Genomic DNA, 17,849 nt, shown 5'->3' on the forward strand with positions numbered 1-17,849 from the left:
TTACCGGCTGTTATTTTTCGTTCACCTGCAAGCTGGAAACACTCGGTTTTCTCTTTCTCGCTTTACCGCCAGTTCATTTATATTCTTCTCAATCGCACTTTCCCAGCTGTGTTCACTGTCAGAATTGGCCGCTTCGCTTCAGTCACTGGAACGACGCACACAGAGGGCAGCGGCCGATGAAAATCAACCACAAAAGCGAAATCTGTTAACTACAACAAAACATTTGCGTTAGCAGAGAAGCCAGTCAACGGGGCAACGAAAACGAAAAGGTACTCTGCTGAAGGTACGCCGCACGGATGCGGACAGAACGGCGAAAAAATCGAATAACGAATCGGTCACAAAAGCGAAAATCTGTGAAACGGCAAAACGAAGAATTGGTGCGTCGCCAGAGGGCAGTGAAGTGAATTTGGATAAAATCGCTTAAAATCTGTGCACTGTGCAAAAGGTCGTAACAGCAAAGTTATCGATTTGCTTTGGAGTTTAGCTCCAGTTCCAGGAAAAAACCAGGCGACAAAATTGTGCGAAAACAGCGTAAAGGTAAAAAAGCTCTCTCATCCAGGAAGAAATTAACAAAAGCGGCTGGAACAGAGACTGCTAACAATAGTGGCGTAAAGTGTGTGGATAAACGTAGCGACGGCCGGTGTGCTGTTGATTCGCAAGCAGACGCTGTTGGTGTTGGTGGCAGTGCAAGTAATTGTGCCAGTGTTAGTAGTAGTGTTGGTGTCGACGAAAAGCAACATAATCAAGGAGCAGAACGGGGTAATCGTAGTGAAGCAAAAAGCGCACCTCAAGGTGCTGCAACAACAACGACAACGAAGAAGACTGGGCGAACAGTCTCAAGGGGAAAATCGGGCGGTGCGGGTAAGACGGTAACAGCATCAGCTGAAATTGGAGCCGGTAGCGTAAGTGGTCGCAGCGGTGTTAGCGGTAGCAATAGTAATAGTAGTAGTAGCAGCAGCAGAGCCAGCGTCGGCGCAGGCGCGGACACAGAGGAAAAGCAGCTGACCGCAACGCCACCATTACGCAGGACACGCAGCCAACAGCAGCTGCAAAAGGAGGAGGAGCAGGAGGAGCCGACTAGTAGAACTGGTGGAGCAGCAGGCAGTAGTGGTGTTCGACGCACGCAAGCTGCTCCAGCAGCTGCGGACGCTGTTGGCGAAGGCTGCGAGTTGACGACTACTATGGCGGAGACGGGCTGTAAGCATTTCCAGGCGTATGTGAAGGAGCAAAGCTTAGATACGTTTCGAATTATTGATGCATACTTTTCGGCGTGTGTGAATAAGGATGCACGAGAGAAAAAGGTGTGTTGAAAAAAAAATACACAAAATAATTGTGTGCCTTGATACAAAATTATTTTTTACTGATTGATTTATATATCTGTGATAAAAAATTAAATGAAATATTTGAAACAAATTTGTCATAGGCACTTTCCTGCTGTTGCTTTGAATGTGGCAGCTACGGCCTACAAGTGTATGCCTGCCTGCATTGCATCTACTTCGGTTGCCGCGGCGCACACATAGCTACACATTTGCGTGCGAAAAAGCATTCAATCGCATTGGAGCTATCACACGGCACACTGTATTGCAACTCTTGTCGTGATTTCATCTATGATACGCGTTGTCGGGAGATAGCAGGTGTTAACCGGCGTTTAGAAGCGAAAGATCTGAGTAAAAGTCTCAGCTGGCAGCCATGGATACCAACGCCAAAGGAGACAAATTTACTGTTGGCTAACCCGCGTCGTCGTCGTGTACGTGCCAATGAGACAATAGGTTTACGCGGCTTAATAAATCTCGGCTCCACGTGTTTCATGAATTGCATAGTGCAGGTATGTCGGCAAGTGTGAATAATTAATGATTGTAAGTGACTTATTACTTTTGTTTTTTTGTTTTTGTTTTATTTTACACAGGCATTAATACACACACCACTGCTATCTGATTATTTCTTATCGGAGCGACACGAGTGCAATGCCAAGTCATCGTTGAAGTGTCTTGTCTGTGAGGTTTCACGTTTATTTCAGGTTTGTCATATAAACGGTGTATTAATTGAAGTATTTTACATAATTTGATGTTTTTTTTTTTTGTAGGAATTCTACAGTGGTTCACGCTCACCGCTCTCATTGCATCGGTTATTGCATTTGATCTGGAATCATGCAAAACATTTGGCCGGCTATGAACAACAGGATGCACATGAATTTTTTATAGCCACGCTGGACGTGCTGCATCGTCACTGCATTAAAGCTAAAACAGAGTGTGAGAGTGCCAATAAACTGAATAATGCCACATCGTCTAGCGGCAGTGGCACCGGTGGCACCGGTACTGGTGGTCACAATACGAATGCCAATGTGAATAGCAACTGCCCCACACAATGTAACTGCATTATAGATCAAATTTTCACTGGCATGCTGCAGAGTGATGTGGTGTGTCAGGAGTGTAAAGGCGTCTCAACCACCATTGATCCATTCTGGGATATATCATTGGATTTGGGCGAGACGGCGCATGGTGGTAGCACGCCAAAGACGCTAATCGATTGTTTGGAGCGTTATACACGCGCCGAACATCTCGGTGAATATGGTAAAATTAAATGTTCCACCTGCAAATCGTATCAGGAATCGACAAAGCAGTTTAGCCTACGCACACTGCCTAGCGTGGCGAGTTTTCATTTGAAACGCTTCGAGCATGTGTCCACATTGATTGGCAAGAAGGTCTCCACATGCATCTCATTCCCCGTCGAGCTGGATATGACGCCTTTTATGTCCGAGAAGAATAATGCCTACGGTGATTTTCGCTACTCACTATATGCGGTGGTGAATCATGTGGGCACCATCGATTCAGGGCACTATATAGCCTATGTGCGTCATCATAAGGATACTTGGGTCAAGTGTGATGATCACATTATCACAACGGCAACACTGAAGCAGGTGCTGGACAGTGAGGGGTATGTAAAACATACAGAAATGCTATTTACTTTTCAATTTTTGTGCAATTTTTATTATTTTCATATTTTATGCAGTTGCTAAGCGCTCACTCGGCGCCGAAAATATACAATTTCTAATTTTCATAATTTTTTTTGCAATTTTTGTTTATACATTTTCTCCCTCTCTCTCTTCTGTTGCAGCTATTTACTATTTTACCACAAGAACATTTTGGAATATGAATAGACTGGTTAAACGTAATACTAATATTAATTATAAAATACAACTACAACAAACTACTACTCTTAGTACTACATATGACAACAAGATTACAAATACAAAATAATAAAAGAAAAACGTACCACAAGCAAACTACATTTACAATTACAAAAACAACAACAAACAAACAAACAAATACTTAAGCTATTATTAATAATGCCGTAAACAAACGCTGTATGCGAACAATAGTGGAAGCAGAGAGAGAGAGCAGCAAGAAAGAAAGAAAAAAATAAGTAAATTAAGAATTGCAAAACATATGCGTTGGAGCGCAGCAAAAAGCAAGCAACAAAAAAAATAGCAAACAGGGGAGCAACAAGCGAGTATGCCAATTTGGATGGAATTTATGCAACTTTAGCGGCCGCATCATGTGTGTACGTGCTAACGCGTTATTGGAGATGTGTACAAAGCCGGCCGGTAGTGGCGTAAGTGCAAACGCCAGCGGCCTATATAGCATACATAATTCACTCTTCTCTAATTGCCGAAACGCTAGTAATAATGGAAAGCAACAGTAAAAAAAAAAAACAAAAACAAAACTCTAATGCTAAATATGATTTAACAAAACAAAAACAAAAAATAGTTTATTCAATATATATTAATAATTTTTATTTATTCTAAAAAAAGAACATAAAAATGAAAGAAAACAAAAACAAAATAGTATTGTTGGCCGCTTTGTTGGCTATTTTATTTTCCGTCTTACTTCCGCAACGGTTTGTGTGGTTTTATTTTAAATTTTTCTTTAAATATATTTTTTTTTATTTTTTTTTTATTTTATTTTAAATTTTTTTTTAAATATATTTTTTTTTTTATTTTTTTTTTAATTTTTTTTCCACTACGTTCAGTCATCGGTTTTTTTCCTAATTCGTTTTTTGTATTAAATTATTCACTGTTTATTTTATACACCTTCATTTACATTTTCCATTGATTTTCGATTTGATTTTGCCTTTCGCTTTTTCGTGTTGCTGTCCAAAAAGAAAAACAAATTTTCCAGTTTTTTTCATTTATTTTTCGACTGCTTGTGCACAACTAAACAGCTAATTACGCTGTGTTACCTTGTCCTACACTCCGATATTTACCCTGTCTTGCAGTTGCTAAAGCACGGGTTAATTTGGCTGGACACGTCAGAGTCCAACGGCCGCGCACATGCTGTCGTTAAGTGCTGCAGCGTTAGCGTGCCAATAAATGGAAGTCAATATTCAATGTCAAGCGGCTTTAGTTCTTCTTTTAATTAAACACAAAAAGTATTTTTCAATATTATCAATGAATTCTATAAGAAATATAATTTTATATATATTGCGTAGTTACACGAGAAATCAGCGTGTAGTAATCAGCAAATTTCTGATAGCCGGTCTTTCCACAAGCACAATAATTCCGAGAAAAAGTACAAGCATTTGCACATATTTTAGTTTTATTTGTAAACAATTTCATATCGCCATTTAAAAAGAATAAAAAATAGTACATATTGCCATGCAGTTAAAACAAGGGTCAGATAACGCCAGCAAAAAAAAAATAATTGAAATATGTATAATATATGTATATGTATGTATAATATATGTACATACATATATATTAGTCATCAGCATTAACGCTTTCGTGTTATTTCCCGTTTTTATTTGACTTTTTATTTTCTTTTGTTAATTTATGCTTATGTTTCCACATACAAACATACATACATTAGCAACTCATAGCATTTTTGTAATTCACTTAAAATATTAAAATTGAAATAGACAATTTCTTCCGCATTCAACAAGCGAACATGCTTAGCGAAAATGAATAAAATACTTGAATAATTTTTAGTTAAAGAAAAAAAACCAAAAATTTTGAACGGTACGTGCAGCTATGCTGCACGTCGTCAATGGGCTCGTCCGGGAATTGAACCCGGGACCTCTCGCACCCGAAGCGAGAATCATACCTCTAGACCAACGAGCCATATGTTTGTAGCTCGCTAATAAGCAATAAGTGTACAGCGTACTTGTGGTTGTTTTTGTGTATTCACCATGCGGTGGCGCTGTTAGGTTATCAGTGCAAATGGTGACTTTTAAATATGCAGTGCTGTATTTTTAGGCATGAAAAAGTATTTGAAGTAAATTATTTGTCGATGTTAATAAAAATAATTTTTCTAATAGTTATTGTATGCAATTTGTTTATAAACTTTATGTAGATTTGTTTGACAATTATTTATTTTAGAATTTAGCAGAAAAATAAAAAAGGCTATATAACTGGTGAAATGGTTTTGGTGGTTCGGCTATAAATGCATACCCAGAAGTCCTTATATGCAGACCAGTTCATTGCTGTGGGCGTTATAGTTGATACACTTTGGCAATTCTTTAAGAAAATTCTTAAAAATTATTATTACAAATACGGCAACTAAAATTTCTCAATTTATTTACATATTCATGTTTATTGCAATCTGAGCTGCTTACTGCCGTTTGTTAATGCAAGCAAGTCTTTATTTTTATTTATATGCTATTCTCTGGTAGCCGTGTGTCAGACATACAGTACTTAAATAGAAAATCATGGGTTCGAAATTCGAATCCTACATCTTGCATAAACTTCTTAAAACATTTGTTTATAATATTTTACAATTATAAAGTTAGAAACATTATTATTTAAAAAAATTTTGTTATACCAAAACCTACTACCTAAAGAAATAAATTAAAAAAGTAAACAAATTATTGAATTTGGGCCTAAAATAAATTGTATTAAGTTTTCTATAAAAAAAAATTAAAAAAACAAAACAATTTGAAGCACAAACAATACTCATGCGTAGATGCAATAATTTGCCAAAGCTGTCAGTAGAAAAATCGGCTTGAGCTTTCAACAGTTCATCGCGTTTTAAAGCCAAGTTTTCATTACATTTTATTGCATAACATTTTATTTTTATTTATTGAATTTATTACATTGTGAATGAATTACTTCAACGACATTGTAATTGTAATAGAATTGCTAAAATTATTTTCTATTACATTAACTACCGTTAGTTACGCCATTTTTCTAATAAATGACAAAATAATTGCGACTAATTGCATATCGTTTTTTAAATAAAATCTAAATATATTTTATTAAAAATGCCACCGAGGCATAGGAAAAAGAATGCCCTCAACGCACGTTTAGAATTGGCAAGAAATAACAACACTTCTGCCGCGGAAGTTATACATCAAAGATGCGCGCAGAATAAAAGTATAACGGATAATGTTTCACAAAAACAAACACCTGAACTGGAGCAACTAATTCCAGAGGGCTGCGTTTGCAAACGTGAAGCTAAAACGTTTGTTTGTATTATGTGCAAAATGTTCAGTTACGGGCGTATCGCCGAATTATGTAGCATACATCCAAATGTGAGTGTGAACTTTGTAAAAAAATTTAAATATAAATATTATGGGTTTTATGAAATCCAACGCTGTTGTAACAGATATTCCACCCCATCTATTATTGTGGAAAAGATAGTCTGTTATATTTCAGTCTCCGAAGCTATTTCTTAGTTGTATAATTTAATATTAATTATAACTTATTTTATTTTTGTAGGTTTCCTATTTGATGGATTTCACATGCTGTCCATATTGTTCCGGACCGTCGGAACATCTACACATAGTTAATATGGAATATGATCGTTATTTTAAGACTTGAAAACTCTAAATTAGATTTGGAGTTGGAGAAATTAACAAAAATATTTAACATATTCCACTTTGTTCAATACTAAAATAGTTGGTTCAATACTAATATAGTTGGAAACTATATTTCGTTTAGGAGATAATATTTTTTATAAATACAATGGGGTTTTAAGTTAATTAAATGAAGTACAAATTATGAATTTAAAGTTTAAATATGTTATTTTACAATTAAACCAAACAATGTTGTGAAAACAATTTGGAGTTTTAATTCAGCTCAAGGTGTGTGCTTGAATTCTTTAAGTGAGCAGTTGCAAAAATAGTTCTTGTAATTGATTAATATCACATGAATACTTCTGGCACTTGACAAAACCAACGACAAATTTCTTCTGATATCCCATACATATGAACATTAGTATTTATGCGTATTTATTTTCTGAAGCTTGGTGCATTTTATATATGCCAAAGCTCTTCAACTAGAATTTTTATATAAAATACTGATTTTATTTCTATAAAATATTGTGCTCTCTCACATTTATATCAGCACCTTTGTGTATATATAAACCTTTATATGCTCTTCCTTGCTATTTCTTATTTATCGTCACTTAAGTTAGCAATTCTTCTTATTGCAAACACAAAAAAGTTCAATGCCATTTGCAAGGCAAGAACAACAATATTACACATGTATATAATTTGTTAAATGTAGGAAAATATGTGAGAAATGTAAGGAATCGCTTACTTCATAGCAGGATACACCTAATTTTACTATTTTCTATTTTCTGCCAGACATGTTTAACACACATTTTATTACATACATACATTCGTTGTATTCATGTGCACACATATAGCTATATACACACTTGCCATTTGAGTGCCAAGATTCAATTCCACAACATCTTGCCATACCATTATAACCTTCAATCACTTCTCAGCGGCGCTATTCAATCAATCTACGAAATTTACGTCAAGAAAGAGTTGATGGTGGAGCAAGAGCGCAATCCACGGAAAATGACACAAAAGAAAAATGTATACAATTGTAAGCATGTGTTGATGTTCAACAATGAATGGCATGTCGTAAATATGAAGTGGATGGAGGAGGAGCAGGAATAAAATATATTCAGAAAATAAGAAAATGAGCTGCTACAGTCATCGGATTACAGTGCTACATATATTGTATTGCCACTAACCTGCTAACCAGGCAGCCACACAAACACTCAGTTCCTTAACCGCATACCAACGCGCCGCAATACGTCCTACAGATCAACATTTCGTGCGTAAGTGTTGGAAATGCCACTTAATGTTTGTATGTATGAAATTATACTGATATACAACTGTTTGCAACGCCACGATATACGATTGTATGTGTGTGCGCACGTCCGTTTAAGCTGCTAAGACTTTCAGGGATAGTGAGATATAATAAATCATCATCAGCACAGTAAGGAGTATTGGTAAGTTCATCGATAATTACAGTGAGGTTGAAAAATTTAGTATATTGAGGAAAATAAGTTATGTTTAATGATTTTTCAGATGTTGAGTGTATCTGTGGCTGGGCGTAGATGAAGCTGCACAAAATTCGACTGAACAGAACTGGAGGCAGAGAGATCTCAGCGTTGGAAATACTAAATGTAAATGGACTTGTCGTATTTTGTTGTTGTTGTAGCGGTATAAATAATTTTGTTTTGAATTGAAAATGCTGCCGATTTGACAGTGCTTTGCCGGATAAAAATCCAGGTTCGATTGTCATTGACTAGTAATTTTTACAAAACACGCGGATATTGAGACAATTCAAGATAGAAGGAATGTAAAAAATGGAAAAGAGAGCGAGAAAAGTCAAATTTGATAAACGTTTTGTTGCTTCCAAAAATATTTCTACAAAAAAAATTTTCGTCGTGAGTTTTCATGCCACTCCACTGTAGTTATATAGAGTAAATATGTTAACGTATATGAAAATATTTGCACGTACAGCACGTGTATACGCTGTTTACACTATTAACACCCGACACAAGCATTTGGCAACATTTGCACTAAAATTTGCCTCCCCCGAGCGTTAGCCGGATTTGAATGACGTTGCCTTGGTGGTTGTAGCGGCCAACAAGATTATTGGATACAACACACCCACGTGTCATATACATATACATATATTGTATTGGTATAGATATTTTAAAATTCCAACAACTGTGGTTGCATTGTGCATTAACACTGCATACGGGCATGTATGTGCATGTGTGTAAGTATGTGGGGATATAAAAACCCATAAATGACATAATGGAAACTCTTAAGTAGTAAACTCAAGTGCGACCAACAAACTAAAGTGCATGTGTGCGGTAGCAGACAGTAGTCGAGTATGCCAAGAGTATTTCACACCAAGTGCCAAAGGACACTCAAATTGGTATTACATACTTGTACACGTGGATTGTGGGAGATGAGTTTTGCTGGAAGGTTGCGTACGAAAAAAGGAAGGCGCACCGAATACAAGTGGCTTCCGATATTTAATGTGACACCTCTTTGAAATTGTGAAGCAATAATTGAATTGAGGAATTGTGGAGAGGAAAAATAATTTCACATTTGGATATGAGTAGCGATTTGATTTCCAGATTGTTTCCAGGAAATTCTTCAAGAAATATTCTTACTATTCGGAACGCTTCTTTTTTATCATGACAAAGAAAACATTGGTATTTTGCCTCTCAAAATAAGTGATTTACTTCTTAGTTTGAAGAAATGTCAACGCCTCTGGCTAAAACATTTTCGAGGAAGCGTACAGGTTTCGGATCAAGTCATCCACTAAGTGGGTGTCTTTCAATTATCCCATTTTGGTAAGTTTGTCTTTATGCCATTTTATTTACAGAGAACTAATTAAAATTTTTGCAGAAATGTTGCCTAACTCTCCTAATAATTTGAAACCAATTTTACGGAATGGAAAACCCTCACGCTCAAAACTTTAAACACTTAAATTTCACACATATTCCACCTTTACACAACACAATTCTTGAAATTCTGTGTAATTAATTTCCGTGAAATATTTGATTTCGCAAAAATATCGACAATTTGTAATCATAATAATGTATTAATGATTTCGCCCACCGCATGCATGACGTAAATGCCTCGGAGGCCACAAAGAACAGCTTAAAGCTCGACGGCTGCAATTAATTTTTTTGCTTATACACGCCCACACAACTTGGCCACAACGTAATTATGAAAAGGCTGTGTCGCCAAGCGTCGTTGGTCACCACAAAAATGGCATAATTAAAAGTGCATTAAGACTGCAATACAGATTGTGGTGTGGTAAAGACTTGCGCGATCGCCAAGCGACATTTAAGTCGCATGAGTTTAACAAACGCTCATAAATTGTGGTGAGCAATAGAGTTTTGCGCAACGCAGAAGAATTCTCATTAAATTGGAAGTGAGCATTTTTTTAATGAGCGACAGACAACGCACACCCCTGCGAAGTAGCGAAACTCAAGCGACAACAACGAAAGTGCTGATGCGTTAAAGGCGACTGGAAATGCAAAAGTTTTCGCCCGCATACTATCACCAAGCTTGCAATCTATGGAACGCCGCGACTGCAGCTTGCTGCTGTTGCTTCTCCGCGCTGGGACAATAAAAAGGCAATATGTTGGCCATTGTAGTTGGTGTGAAAGAAATGCGCATGCAGTTAGTTGCCTTGCCTTGCGTAGAGAATGTGAGTGTCGCCAAAGCTGCTGCTGGGCGGACACGCGCATATTCCGCCAACATAATGGCAAATTGTGTTGTTGTTTTCGTTGACATTGTCATGACTGCAGTGCTGGCGCGGAATGTCGCAAAGTTTATTTACATTTTTATTCAGCAAACAGCTCTTTACTTGACTTTATTGCGGTTTATTGCAAGGCGAACGGGTTACGCGCTTGCCGACTTTATTGCCAGCGTCAGCCAGTGACAAGGTTCGCATTTAAGCTCGCTGTAGTGGGTTGAAGATTTCATGAAATTTGGTTGGATGGTGTGAAAAATTTGCAAAATACTCGATGTAGTTTTCTATTTAAGTGAACCGACAAATGAAGTTTTCTGAAAGCTTTGAATCTTCTGTAAAGGTCTGAAGGGATTTCAGTGAATGTTTTTTGCCTCAGAAATGCTTTTTGACGTTTGCTATGCCCTTCTTTATATCAGAATAACTGTTTGTGCAAAAAATTCAACGAAATCATATTAAAAGAGATGATTCATAAGACCTAATCGAAAGCCACAACTTCAGAGTCAAGGCATCTGAATTCCTTTAATAAGATTCTCAACGAAATAAATCTGTCTACGCTGGCATGGAGATCTACCTGTATTTCAAATAACTTATGTAATTAATTATAATTTATAGTATAATACAGTAGCACCTTACAGTAGTTACCTTACTTATTCATCATTTATGGTTCCTTATATTTGTTGATAGCAAATATAGCACCTACACCTCACTTTTTATTCAGGCAGCGCCTTTGCATAATTTTTTCTTATACAGGCTTGCAATAGCCACACATTGCACTCATGGCACTTGGCCGATAACTCACTGAAAAACACTGCGCTTATATATATTTCGCTTATTTACGAATTATTTAACACTTGATTCTAAGATTTGCATCTGAAGACTACACTTTTATTACTATTGAGCACTATTTTAACAAATTTCTCAAAATCCCACACACGCGTCATGAAAATCTATTCGGAACTGCGGAAATGGCGCCGGAAATTTGACAAGCACAAGGTTGCATTTTTTATAGATTATTGTAGATGAGTGCTATTTGGGGTATTCACTATAGAGTGTAATTTACATTGTTTTTGTAGTTGGATATAAAAAAATATTTGTATATAAAATGTTTATTATAAATAGAGTTAGCGTGTTAATATAATATACTATTATACAAAAAAATATGGAAGATGCTTTCTTTAGAAAATTTGTAAATAAATTCATAATTTATATTAAATTAATGCATTCCTATTTTCTTATTTTTAACTAATAAAATAGTCGCTTAATTTAAAAACTCGTTACATATATTCCAGAAGAATATTTTATATTTCTATTAATATAAATTTTTGTAGTTGATGGCAGCCCTGACATTGTTAACATTTTTTAAAAAGTTTGAAATTAATTTTAATGATTTTATAAACTAATTTTTTATTAAAAATCATTATTACAAATTGTTTATAAAATAAAATAAAAAGTCGTATTTATTATTTATTTAGTATATATATTTTATAAACAATATATAAATATTTTATAATATCAATTTATTTTCATTAAATAATGTATAAAATTTCTCCGAAAACAAAGTGCAACCATGCGCCTTGCAGAAGTTCCGCGCCATTGTACTCCTAACAAACAGTTATGAATACATTTCCTAGACGCGTGTGTTGAAACAGAATAAAATTGTGAATTTCTTGTAAATTATAAGTGAAAATAATGTAATTTGTGTAAACTCAGCAAGTAGTATGCGTTCTTATATGTGTTCAAGTGAAATAATTGTCCGGGCAGTGTTTTTCAGCCGTTTTTTCGGCAAGTGGTTAGGCGTCGTGCATTTGCGTAGTGAGTCGGCAAAAAATGTGTGTGTAAGTGTGTGTAAAAGTGTTTGTTCTGTATAATAACTCATAAGATCGTTGATTATAGTGCGGCGAGCGAAAATAGTGCGGTATTCGTCAGTAAATCTCAGTAAGGTGAGTCTTTTTAAGAATACATATATGTACAATATTAGGACGAACATTCTGTGTATTTTGTTGTTGTTTTCTGTCGGCATCTCTTCCCATTCCAACTTTGTTATTGGCAAATATTCGACAGCTTATGTAGGAGCCACGGTTGCCGTTTGCCTTTTTGTTTATGGATCATATATAGTGAAAAGGGAACAAACCTAATTTGAGTCCAAAGAGGGCACAATTCCGATTACTATGGCGCCGCGATCTGACTACACCGTTGGAAAGAGGCCGTCCTCCCGATTCAAAAATGTATAGGGTAATAGGTACTGCAGACGCCTAGTTTTCGAGATATTCCGCTTTAATGATAAAAAAATCAAAAATTTCAACTAGCTATTTCACACAATTTAATACACTTTAACACATTTTACGCACTTTTTTCACCTCAAATACATTAAATAAAACTGTAGGCGTTGCATTAAATGTACATTTTACTTTTTTTTTATATAATTTTAAAGTTAGAATTATATGTTTCAAAAATCACTTTTAACTCTCAAATTTATGTGTTTACAATTATGCGAAAAACGAGCGCTGCCACATTGTAGATACCATATATAATTTCATCCATAAACTCAGTGTAGAAAGGAGTTCTACGCGAAAAAAAACTATGGACACCCTGGCTTTGGCTCGACCAGGGTTATTTTTTTAGAGCGCGACCGAAGGCCGCCAGTGCAGATAGGAGTTCTACGCGAAAAAAACTTTAGACACCCCGGTTTTGGCTCGACCAGGGTAATTTTTTTGAAGCGCGGCCAAAGGCCGGCAGTGCAGAAAGGAAAAAATGAAATGAATTAAATTTCGCTCATTTACATGAATAGTTTTTTTTTTAGTTTTGAATGTGCGTAATATCATTGGCCATATAGTGTAAAAAAAAAATAAACAGGCAATTATTTTTATTAATTATTATTTTTAACCACAATAACGAGACATCTCAGTTGTGCCAGAATTAGTCATGTTTTTTTTCAGTAAGAAGTCATAGTTTACGTTACATTGATATTGGTGAAAAAAAAAATTATGTTTATCATTTTGTTTGTCAGCAATAATGACACATTTAACCTATGACTGCGAATTTGATTTATATTTTTCAGAAATAACGCCATAATTAAAGTAGAAGACGTTTATGCACATGAAAAACCTTCGTGCACTCGATTTAGTCCACTTCTGCTCAGCATTTATTTAATATATTACATGTCACTAGTTTAGTTTAGTTTTAATAAAATTATATAATTTTTTTATATTTGCTAAATAAGAGACAATTGAAAACATTAAACCGCTCACTTTAAAAATCAACTTTTCAAGTTGTGACACTATTAGCGATATATTTTTCCAAAAACAAAAGAAATATACATTAACTTTTTTTATTAAAAAATCGTTTGCCGATCAAATGTAATGAGGATGCCCCTTCGTAGAACACAGTTCCTTGATCAACATTATAATATTTAACGCAGTAAAATCTTCTTCTTGACTGGCGTAGACACCGATTACGCGGTTACAGTCGAGTCCACAACAGCGCGCCACGCATCTCTCTTTTTGGCAGTTTGGCCACAGGTCCTTCTCCACCTGGTCCTTCCATCGGAGTGGAGGTCTCCCCCTTCCTCGGCTTCCACCAGCGAGTACTGCATCGAACAATTTCAGATCTGGAGCACTTTCGTCCATTCGAAAAACTTGACCTAGCCAGCGTAGCTGCTTCGCTTTTTATTCGCTAGACTATGTCAATGTCGTCGTATAAATCGTACAGCTTATCATTCCGCCGTCTGCGGTATTCGCTGTTGTCAATGTTTAAGGGAGCATATCCGCAAAACCTTTATCTCGAAAACTCCTAGTGCCGTCTCATCGGATGTTGACATCGTCCACGTTTCTGCACCGTTTAGTAGGACGGGAATGATGAGCGACTTGTATAGTTTAGTTTTTGTTCGTCGAGAGAGGATTTTACTTTTCAATTGCCTACTCAGTCCATAGTAGCCACCTTGTGGCAAGAGTGATTCTGCGTTAGATTTCAAGGCTGACATTATTATTTATTATTGTTGAGGCTGGTGCCTAGGTATACGAAATTATCTACAATTTCAATGTTATGACTGTCAACAGTGACGAGTGAGCCACACAGTCTAAAATAATATTGGCGCACCGCGTAGCTTTTCCCAAATTTCATAGTGGTTTAGTGTTATCACATTCGATAACTTCGAGAGCACTCGTGAAACTAATTAGCATCGTTGTCACTGAACATTATTGAAGCGATTATGAAAAAACCCTGTACATTTATTGGATAAAGTGAATTTCCTAAAGTATTGCATTCAAAATGGACCATTTCTCAAAGTGATGGCTCAATGGACCAAGGCAAAAAAGGACCATATTTGGTCCAATTGTAACAAAACGGCAACCGTGATAGGAGCTTCCGGCGGGAAATTGTTTTTATGATTTATATGCCACAGTTGCATACTTTTAGGCTAGCTCAATACTGTTTTCATTTGCTCGCCGTTACTATGAACATTTGATTTAAATTTAGCAGTTTCAGAATAATGCATAAGATCAACAGTTTGAAAGCTCAGGTAATATAAATGAGTTTTTATTGGATGTTTTGATTAAAGAGTGATTTGTAATAAAAATAAATAAATAAAGGGTTTTCCATAAAAAAAATTATGGCAAAAATTAAATATATATTTTATTAGTATTTTATTATAACATTAACTAAATGCTGAAATGCAAAGCTATAGCAAAATTATTAATAAAAATTTCTTTACATTTCAACTTTGCCATTCACTTTCTCAAACTAGATAAGCCGCCTTTCAATTTTGCATTTGTTCTTAACTATAATTTAGTATTCTTTAATAAGAAACTTTAGGCCAACTTGCACGTCTCCTTGCATACTTTCACACATGCTGCACACTGCTAAAGTCAGACAAGTCTGCGAGACATTATGACTGCTTGCTGACATTTTAATGTCATTTGCTGAGTGCTGCACGTTTTTCATTACGTTGCGCCATTTCAATTTTATGTAGTTTCAAAACTAACAGTAAATTTTTATATTTGAATAAAACCAATAAAATTTGTTTTTTTCTTTTTATTTATTCACAAAGTGATGTAGAGCAATTTAAACTCGTATCAATAAATTTGAGTTTTATATTCAAATGTTAATACGGTTGATGATTTCAACAAGCTGATGCTAGTAGACGTGCTTTGGACATTTCTAATAGACGAAGACTAACAATTGAATGTTTCCAATTGGGTGAAAGGGGCATAAAATACTGTTATTCTTTTAATTGCAAATTTAATAAAAATCGAATCTATAATTCAAGACTTCTTTCAAGCTCTAAATATAAGATAAGATAGGCTGCTATATATATTTCTGGCCTAATAATGAAAATAGGAATATTTATCAACGACAATGGTTTTATTGTTTTTCAAAATATTCTCCATCAAGATTTATACACTTTCGCATGCGCTCAAACCAATTTTCGAAACACTTTTTTGAGCCTTTTTTGAGCCTTTTTTGAGCCTTTTTTGGAGCGATTGTGAAATTGTGCGGGATCCAACGAGAACAAACCTTTTTTACGGCCAGGTGTTCATGCAAAATGGAATGTATGTTGGTCGGAGAAATGCATAGGCATGCCTCTATCTGAAGGTATGTTACATGACGGTTTTGCATTATCAGTTCACGTACGGCATCGATGTTTTCTGGCACAACGGCTTTTTTGGACGACCTTCAAAGAATTCGTCTTTGAGCGAGGGTCGGCCACGATTGAATTCGTTGTACCAGTTTTTCACAGTGCTATAGGATGGTGCTTCATAGCCATACAAAGATTTTAGTTCATCGATGCACTCTGTGTCGCGATAATCCACGTCGAAAGTTGTGAAAAATGATCGCACGAAAATGTTCACGAGTTAATTCCCTTTTTGGCCGAGATGAATTTTTTAATTCCCTGTAAATAAAACAATTCACGATTAAATGACAAAACGTTCTGAGTGATGTTATGCTAAAAAATGTCAAACTTTCCAATGGAAATATCAGATTGTACTTGGCAACACTTAGCGTTGCCTAGGCCAGAAATACAGTTTGTCAACAAATTCTTTGCAAAATGAAAATTGACACAAAAAATCAACATTGACATTAAATTTCTTTAACAAAGGTTTAGTTTTTTATGATTTTTCTTTTACATTATTATTATAGGATATATCTAGTCATAGAATATGTTAAAAAAATAACAAAAGTAAAAACAAAAACATAAGATAGGACTCAAATAAGCAAAAACAACAAAAAACCAATTGTCAATCAATTCTTTGCAAAATGTAAGCACATGTCGAAGAACGAATTCATGAGAAATGAACGGGACATTTTCAAAAAAAAAAACCAACACGTGTTCTTCTCGGAATATTCTGGCATATATTCATGTTTCGAATTGCACAGATCTAATTGGAACTACCGATCTAGTTGAAAATAAGAATCGTCAAGTAAATGAGTTCATGAGAAATATAACCAATTGGTATATTTTCATTATTTCAAAGGAAAAAAAAATATGTGTCCAAAATTTTTAATATTAAGCTAAGGACTATATACAACATTATTCAGGTGCAAAAAATAAAATATACTGCATTGGAAGAACTCTGGACGCAAACTTTCAGAGCTTTCATTTTGGGATTTTTCTAAAATAATACAATAAGTAGATAAAAACCCCAAAAATTTGCCCGAAATAATTGGGGAAAAATATAAAAAAATATTACAACAATAACAGTAACCATGAGGAAGTGAGAATAGTGTTGAATCTTCCCCAGTACTCGTCCCATGTAGCCAGGAAAATGCCACAGTTATATACCAATAGCATCTATTACTATTGAAAATTAGCTATAGTTGATGTTACTAAGCCAATGGAATACTGGAATGGCGTTATTTTTTGTGACTAGACGAAGACAATGACGTAGCATCATGATGGACCCAGAAAAGTTTGGCGGAAACAGACTTCAGTCCTCCGTTGGCCTATTATAATCATCTATAGCGAATTTGATATATTTTTTAATTTTAATGACAGAAAGCGGTGGCTTTTTCCACGCTACTTGGGACGAGTACTGACTCTTTTCTCACTTCCTCATGGTTACTGTTGTTGCTGTAATACTATTTTTTATTTTTCCCCATCTCTTTCAGTCAAATTTTTGGGGTTTTTATCTACTTATTGTATTATTTTAGAAAAATCCCCAAATGAAAGCTCTGAAAGTTTGCGTCCAGAGTTCTTCCAATGCAGTATATTTTATTTTTTGCACCTGAATAATGTTGTATATAGTCCTTAGCTTAATATTAAAAATTTTGGACACATATTTTTTTTTTTCCTTTGAAATAATGAAAATATACCAATTGGTTATATTTCTCATGA

At 35.3% G+C, this 17,849-nt stretch overlaps 3 protein-coding genes, 1 long non-coding RNA gene and 1 other non-coding gene across 8 annotated transcripts in view; 3 read left to right on the forward strand and 2 right to left on the reverse strand.

The window, feature by feature from the left end:
* The first annotated feature begins 42 nt into the window (after positions 1 to 42).
* On the forward strand, positions 43 to 3,197 carry LOC105215296 (ubiquitin carboxyl-terminal hydrolase nonstop). Its single transcript, XM_011189129.3, has 5 exons — positions 43 to 1,301; positions 1,424 to 1,825; positions 1,907 to 2,017; positions 2,084 to 2,934; positions 3,115 to 3,197. Exons 1-5 carry the CDS (start codon positions 1,182 to 1,184, stop codon positions 3,155 to 3,157), a joined length of 1,527 nt encoding a protein of 508 aa, XP_011187431.1. The 5' UTR covers positions 43 to 1,181; the 3' UTR covers positions 3,158 to 3,197.
* A 410-nt stretch (positions 3,198 to 3,607) lies between these two features.
* LOC128921402 (uncharacterized) lies at positions 3,608 to 5,728 on the reverse strand. Its single transcript, XR_008470865.1, has 2 exons — positions 4,493 to 5,728; positions 3,608 to 4,408 (listed from the first exon to the last, which is right to left on the reverse strand). It is a non-coding gene; the product is annotated as an uncharacterized LOC128921402 (long non-coding RNA).
* Trnap-cgg (transfer RNA proline (anticodon CGG)) lies at positions 5,045 to 5,116 on the reverse strand. The gene has a single exon. It is a non-coding gene; the product is annotated as a tRNA-Pro (tRNA).
* A 429-nt stretch (positions 5,729 to 6,157) lies between the features above and the next one.
* On the forward strand, positions 6,158 to 7,053 carry LOC105215286 (uncharacterized). Its single transcript, XM_011189118.3, has 2 exons — positions 6,158 to 6,525; positions 6,713 to 7,053. The coding sequence occupies exons 1-2, from the start codon at positions 6,256 to 6,258 to the stop codon at positions 6,812 to 6,814; spliced, it is 372 nt and encodes a 123-aa protein (XP_011187420.2). The 5' UTR covers positions 6,158 to 6,255; the 3' UTR covers positions 6,815 to 7,053.
* Positions 7,054 to 12,113: 5,060 nt separating this feature from the next.
* The window catches only part of LOC105215215 (somatostatin receptor type 5-like), a 343,708-nt gene continuing 337,972 nt past the window's right edge, over positions 12,114 to 17,849 (forward strand). The window contains exons 1-2 of one of the 4 annotated variants that reach the window (XM_054230382.1): positions 12,114 to 12,354; positions 12,413 to 12,459. The gene's annotated coding sequence lies outside the window, so the exon portion shown is untranslated. Of the gene's footprint in view, positions 12,460 to 17,849 lie in introns of all 4 variants that reach the window. The other 3 variants (XM_054230381.1, XM_054230379.1, XM_011189027.3) reach the window with 3 other exon arrangements.

This window comes from Zeugodacus cucurbitae, chromosome 4, assembly GCF_028554725.1.
Source record: "Zeugodacus cucurbitae isolate PBARC_wt_2022May chromosome 4, idZeuCucr1.2, whole genome shotgun sequence".
In the NCBI taxonomy this organism is placed as follows: Eukaryota; Metazoa; Arthropoda; class Insecta; order Diptera; family Tephritidae; genus Zeugodacus; species Zeugodacus cucurbitae.